This window comes from Salminus brasiliensis, chromosome 9 (genome assembly GCF_030463535.1).
Source record: "Salminus brasiliensis chromosome 9, fSalBra1.hap2, whole genome shotgun sequence".
Taxonomy (NCBI): domain Eukaryota; kingdom Metazoa; phylum Chordata; class Actinopteri; order Characiformes; family Bryconidae; genus Salminus; species Salminus brasiliensis.
The window spans coordinates 38686920-38694058 of record NC_132886.1 but is presented as its reverse complement, the minus strand read 5'-3'; the positions used below and the strand labels follow the sequence as shown (position 1 = coordinate 38694058).

The window sequence follows — 7139 nt, the reverse complement described above, 5'->3', positions numbered from 1 at the left end:
TGTAAGAGTTAATTTAACACTGACTTAATTCAACACTGTAAGAGTTAATTTAACACTGTGAGAGTTAATTTAACACTGTAAGAGTTAATTCAACACTGACTTAATTCAACACTGTAAGAGTTAATTTAACACTGTAAGAGTTAATTCAACACTGTAAGAGTTAATTCAACACTGACTTAATTCAACACTGTGAGAGTTAATTCAACACTGTAAGAGTTAATTTTAACATTTGTAAGATTGAATTAGATGCTGTAAGAGTTCATTCAACACTACTAAGAATAAACGCTTGCAGTTGAAGGGCTGCATGTGTGAGTGTTGACGGCCACAAGTTTTTAGTTTTAGTTCAGGACTAGAATTAATCTCTATTTGGGAAACCACCAACCAGTTATTAATAGTTAATATCAACACTAAGGGTTTATTCAGCACCTGTTATGATGGGGAGGGGGGGGTCAGTCCAACACTGTAAGGGTTAACTCACTGTATCCGTTCATCCAGCTGCTGGGAGGACTGGTCCTGAAAACAATGAGGGTCTGCAGTGGATGGAGATGTGGCGGAGGTAGGGGTGGGCGTTGCTTACTGTAGGGTATATCTAGTTAGTTGGGGAGACTGAACAGCTCTGAAGCTTCAGTCTGTGACTACTTCTGCTCACCTGCACACCATCTCAGACCTGTTCACCCTCCTCACCTGCCCGTGCTCCAGCTCCTCACCTGCCCGTGCTCCAGCTCCTCACCTGCCCGTGCTCCAGCTCCTCACCTGCCCGTGCTCCAGCTCCTCACCTGCCCGTGCTCCAGCTCCTCTGTCGGGCAGCATGGCTGGGAGACACTGGCTCTGCCTGTGGTTCTGCTTTGTCGTTCATTCCGTCGCAGAAACGCACAAAAAGCACGAAAACGACGCGGTTCACCATCACTCCGCCGCCTCCGTCGGTACAGGTAGGATTTCAGAGGATTTGCGTTTTCTCTGCTTGTCGTCGTTTTGGGCAAGGTGTTCGCCTACCTGCCAGTTTAAATGTGCTAGCTAGCTAAAGTGGCTCGATTTGGGTTTTTTTTAACGGTTTTCTGATTCATCTTTCCACTTGCATTTTCCCAAACTGTTCTCAAACTATTTTTTAATATCTATATACATATTTTAGGACGAATCTGCGCGTTTATTATCTCTATTTTTTAATTAAACTTGGAGCTCTTAAACTAACGGCTGTTTAGTGTAATGGCGAAGTTCGCCCACTAGTCGCCGCTCTCTTGCATATGCTCGGTTGGGTCGGGCGGAGTGATACCGATAAACCGATAATTCGGTAAAGGCTCCTTATCATATTCCTACGCGAAAATATCAGAATTAAGTGTTTATTATACGGAGAATTAACATTTGCCGCTTCATGACACTAAATATATTTTAATTTTTTAAAAATCGAAAGAATTTACCTCAGCAATACAATTTGTAAATAGGAACTACTTTTCTTCCACCCTTCCTCTTTGCTGCTACTACAAAACATATGGAAATTTGATGGGATGGTGAAATTACCCCCACCATTTTTGGGGACCAAAAATAATAGACACTTATGAGCTTTGCTGCTCCAACACACTTCAGCTTTAGCTAGCTAATTACTAAGCTAGACCCTTGCCTAATTCAGGGAGTCCAACTCTTATTGCTTCCATTAAACAGAAGGTCTATTAGTGGCACTAATCCTCTTAGGGGTCCAGCCGCCTAAAGCACATGGAATAGACTTGTGAAGGACTTCTGCATTAGTCTGGCCATGTTGTGGTGTTTTGGGGTTTGGACCAGTCTTACGGGTGACGGTGATGGTCAATCAAATGTGTAAAGCCCATAGTTGAGAAGAAATGAGGGGTCCTTCAGAAAGAGGTAGACTTTCCCAACCCAAAGTGGGCTCATTCACAACTGGCTTTATCCCAGCATGTAAAATAGACATGGGCAATGTCTAAAACGCAAGTGCTAAAGTGATAAGAAGGCTGTCAGAATGACCATCGTCACCAAGCTGGTCATCAACCTGGTCATACTGGTTAACTAGTTCAGTCAGATTGGTTCACCAGCTCGGTCATATTAGTGATGCAGGTAGACCAGCTCGACCAGAAGTATTGGATGGCGCACCAACCTTCATTCCAGAGAACACAGTTCCCCTGCTTAGGGGGCTTTATGTAAAAAAGCCCCCCTAACTACAGTGGGTACCCGTGTGTCCCCAGTGTCCTCTTTTTTGAAAACCAAATTAGCATTTGGATCACATATTCAACCAGGGTATCCATACTTTTGACTGGTACTGCATATGAAAAAGGTCTCATTCAACTGAATTGGTGGTGTTTCTCCAACAGGTGCATGGAATCAGGACAAACCTAAGAGGCTCTTCGCCAGGACACGCTACCTGCCTTCACAGCAGCTCCACATGCAGGTACGTGATTTTGCTTCTGGACAGCTAAGGACATTCCTGGTTTCTCAGGCCCATGGTCTGTTTCGCAATCCTGGTCTTGAAGAACCCCAACCCTGCACAGTTTTGCGCTTCACACCTCATCTCACGAAAGTGTACAACAGCTTCTTGGATCCAAACCTGGAGAAGTCGCTTTTTGAGGATGCCACAAGTGTCCAAATGTTTGTGGACACCCCTTCTAATGAATGCATTCGGTTTCCTAAAGTTTGACCTATTGCTGACACACATGCTTGTCTAGCAAGTCCAGTCCCTGTAGCGAAGTACTGCCAATAGAATAGGACTCTCTGGAGCAGATAAACCTGAACTTTTAGGCACCCTGCCTAACACAAGGCATGAGCTAGAGGCATTGAGCTGTGGAGCAGTGGAAGAACTGTGTTCTAAGAAATGAAGGTTGGTGCTCCATCCAGTACTTTTGGGATGAGTTGGGAATGAGGTGAAGTGGTGGGCATCGTCCAACATCCTGACCTCACTAACGAAGCCCCTCTAAAAGCTAGTAAAAAAAAAAGCCTTCTTCTCTGGACAGTAGAGACAGTTCCTCCAAGAAAAGCAGGATAAACTCTTTTTAATCCCCTTCATTTCAGATAAAGCAATGAATGAGCAGGTGTCCCAATACTTTTGTCGATATAGTGTGCTTCAAAATATAGTGTTCTTAAAACCCACTTAAGCAGTTTTTATAAAATTTCCGATGTTCTCCAGTGTTTTCTTATGTGGGATTTGTTCAGTTTACAATGGACAATGTGATTCTTCATTATGAGAGTAGAGCTGTGGACAATTCTTCTCTTTAAAACACATCATCAGTCTTTTAGATAGAACGTTTCTCAAAAACTAATTTAAGAAATGTTTATTGGAAGACCTTGGCAAATGAGGTCCATTGTTGGCATCACCGTTGGCAACAAAAAGGCAGGAATCATTGGCTATTGTTACCAGCTCAGAAATGCTATGTCTCTGGTGTATAGTTTCCTATCTAATCTAGTTTCCCATGTGTGTTGCAGAGACCCAAATCCGAGCCGATGGGTGCGGCCCCTGTCCCGGTACGTCGCTGTGCAGGCCTGATGGAGAGCTGCTCTGGACGCATCCCCTGCTGTGAGCCCTGCGCCTCTTGCCACTGTCGACTATTTAACACGATCTGCCACTGCTGGAGGCTGGGAAGCTGCTCCAGAAAGACCTAACACGTTTCTGAGGCAACGTAGTCTGAAGACGGGGGTATAAACCTCAGAACTCAATTATTATCCATTATTATTCATTCAAATGACTTTTGTACGACGCAGAATAATTTAAAATATATATATATATATTTAAGCTCCCCGGACAAATAATAAGTCACCTTGTGTTTTGAGGTGGTCTATATACCCATTGGGGTGTGTGACGGGACTCATAGATTGAGAGGAGGAGGTACAGTGCAGTGAGCATTTCGTTGGATGTGTGGCAGCAAAGCAGATACGGTTAATGATTGGCTAAAAGGAGTGACTGCATTTGGGCGTGGCCAAAGACCACAGTGTGAAGAAAGGAGCTGAATCTGCAGGTGTATGGAAGCATACGGTCATACGGGTCTACCAGCAGTGGCAGAAATCCCAGTCTACAGGAGATTCTCCTCATTCTTGATCAGAAGTGAGCGAAGGCCTCTTACATGCCACTCTGCTCCATATGTTGATGGTCTGTAGCTCCCTACAGAGTGTTTTTCAGAAATTGGTGGTGAAGAAGCAGTACTGGGATTTCTGCCACTGCTGGTAGACCCGTATGACCGTCTGCTTCTATACACCTGCAGATTCAGCTGCTTCCTTTACACTGTGGCCTTTGGCCACTCCCAAATGCAGTCACTCCTTTTAGCCTATCATAAACTGTATCTGCTTTGACACCCACTTTCCACCATCGCACCAAGAAGCTATTTATAGCCCGATCTGCCAGGTGTAGTGCCATCTGCAGGAGCCTGATGTTACTACCACCTTAAACTCACAAGGTGACTAATTTTTTTTGACAGACAAAAAAACAAATACAAGCTTTATATTAAAAAAAAATTCTGTTAAAAACAAATCTTACTCTGGATCACTAATGGTTCTTTGCTTATGATTATAGTAGATTACAGTCGATTTCGGCACTCAGTTGAACCTTAAGTGAAAGGTTGATGGTGCCAACACTGGCCTTTAGCACATCACGAACGCACCACACATGGTTTCTGTACAGATTGCTACCACATGTGAGCAGACACACACATACACACACCCACACATGCACTGAAACTCCTGAGCAAGCTCTACGGCACAAATACCAGATCAAATATTACATTTGAGCTAATGTGTAAATAGTGTTTATTTTAGGTGGTTGTTTTTGTTGTTGTTGTTGTTGTTGTTGTTATATCGTGCATGTTTAGGGTCTGCCAACTCCAGGCCACGTAGCTGTACCCCGGTTGGATTATTATTCTTGCTGTGGAATCTCTGCCAGAGTGACATTCCTGTAGATATTTCTCCTTGAATGGTACGACTGAGCCGTACTGAGCCCCATACAGACATTCGATATATGGCACAATGCATATTTCAAAGCTAAGACTTCTATTAGAATATATGGAATTCCCATATACATCCAACATACAAACAGAACTGTGCAAAAGGTTTAGACACCTCCGAAAAGCTGCTTATCTGGACAGTAAGTGTTTATGTCCTCAGTAAAACACTAATATTAGAATAAACACTAATAACATTCCTACAGAAAGTCGTAGTTTTCCATCACTGTGTCCATTAAAACATCTTTGGCAGATTGCTATTTCATTGGGGCAAAGCGGGGGTGTGCGCACATTTGACACACGCCTGTGTTGACAAGTCACTGCCAAATAGCAACAAACGTTCGACTGTTGACGCCTGCCTAGGTTGTTTTTAGCCAGTGGAGCACCTGTATTTTCCATTGTCGAGCAGCAGTACACTAGAAATTTACCTAAACACACCTAATTTCGAGACCACCACGCCTATCGGCGTAGATATTTAAAGAGCGCAGACGGAAGGCGTGAAAATAGACTGTTGGCAGGGTGTAAGATAGCAATGAGCAACTTCTGTATGGGTCAGAATAGGTCAGTACTACAGTATCCAGTGACTTTACCATTCTTTACCAGTTTGTTTGTTCAAACACTGAATAAACGTAGGTTGTCCCAAGCTAAGGACTGTCTTTGTTGCATCAGTGCATTAGTAATTCCAGTGCTTGTGTTTGTACGGACTCAAGGCTTTTCATTCCTTTAGAAATATTAAATATTGCGAAAGGCTGAGAAATGCCTTTCAGCCATGAAGTGCCAGCCACTGTAACCATACCCAAGTCACGAATCACGTCAGGTCATATTGACTGAACCAAAGCAGAACACTGTCTAATGCTCATGTAATTTCTTTTTTAATAAATGCTTCAAAACCACCACCCTAAGGTTCTGTGGACGTTCCTCCAAATGTTAGGGGCTTAGGTTGGGGTGCTGGAAGAAGAAATGCCCTTGGCCTAAATGCAAGTTTGGAAGCATGTAAGTGAGAGGTGTGTGTCAGCGAACATGGGCGTCTTTGGCTGTTTTCCTACTGCAGGGCCGAACTGTTCCGATCTTTCCGCCTGGGCTTTTTTTCCTTTTCCCAGCACAGTTAGTTAGCTTATTATTACATTCTAACAATTATTACAAGACGTAGTGTGAGCACACTTACCGGTCCTGATTTAGCACAGCACAGCAGCACAGCAAATAGAAAACGGTACGGGCTGCCTTAGTAACCATTTGGCCCCGCAGTAGAAAAGAGGCCTTTGCGTCAGGCTGCCATTAAAGAATTATGCTCACACCTACGCTGAAGCAAAAGCTGCACATGCCTCACATCTGAAGGGAACCGTCAACAAACTCAAGGCCAAAAAATAAAGCGGATGCAGTTGGAGGAAAGTCCTTGAAATGAATAGCAACACAAAGCCGGCAGCAAAGGTTATGTTGGGCTGAAAAGAATGATTAAGTTTTAAGAATTTACATCATTTCCCACAAATTTCTACAAATGAGCCAAAAGAAACATGTTTGGAACTCATGTCTCGACAGGTCAGAGCTGGTAGGTGCGGAACAAGGGGGGGACCAACACAACAGTAGACTATGTTCCCTTACAGAACTTTAAAATTTCTTTACTTTTAAAAGATACACCACATTGACAAAAGTATTGGGACACCTGCTCATTCACTGATTCTTCCAAAATCAAGGGTAAGGGGGGGATTGTACGCTGAACATGAGGCCTAGATGAAACCAATGTGAGATTAAGGTGGCCTGTAACGATGGGGCCCAATTGGAAAGCCCAACTGGGTCCCAGTAAAAACACATGCACAAATCCACTCCGAGCCCACGCCCACCTGGAACCCACCTAGCCCACGTTCCACCAAATGAGCATGTTGGCTGGGTCTGGTAGCAAATGTGCTCCCTTTGGTTTTATGTTAGCATTAGCCTTAAAGGTCCAGCACTATTGTCTTGGCTGATGGTAAAAATGATTGATGGTAGAAAAGATAGAAGTGCTAGCATGACTAAGCCGTCCTAATTATTCCCTATGGTCTAACGTTTGGGTGCCTCACTGACCTCTGAAAACTGTTCAGAAACAATGCTGTTAAATATCCATCCAGGAGATCTGTATCAAGAGCGGTTTTGCAGTTTTTCCCCCACATAGACTGAGGTAATGATTTGTCCATAGGTTCTTCTCATGAAGAGGTCACTCCTGCGCCTCGAGGACAC

The 7139-nt window shown here is 43.7% G+C and overlaps 1 protein-coding gene across 1 annotated transcript; it reads left to right on the top strand.

The window, feature by feature from the left end:
- Nucleotides 1-808: 808 nt before the first annotated feature.
- asip2b (agouti signaling protein, nonagouti homolog (mouse) 2b) lies at nucleotides 809-3600 on the top strand. The gene is made up of 4 exons (XM_072686988.1): nucleotides 809-929; nucleotides 1988-1990; nucleotides 2319-2395; nucleotides 3424-3600. Exons 1-4 carry the CDS (start codon nucleotides 809-811, stop codon nucleotides 3598-3600), a joined length of 378 nt encoding a protein of 125 aa, XP_072543089.1.
- The last annotated feature ends 3539 nt before the right edge of the window (nucleotides 3601-7139 follow it).

Bases quoted from the DNA above. Each gene is read 5' to 3' on its own strand.
- asip2b (XM_072686988.1), top strand. From the start codon at position 809: ATGGCTGGGAGACACTGGCTCTGCCTGTGGTTCTGCTTTGTCGTTCAT. The intron at 2,396-3,423 runs GTACGTGATTTT...TGTGTGTTGCAG, and splicing joins CACAGCAGCTCCACATGCAG to AGACCCAAATCCGAGCCGAT.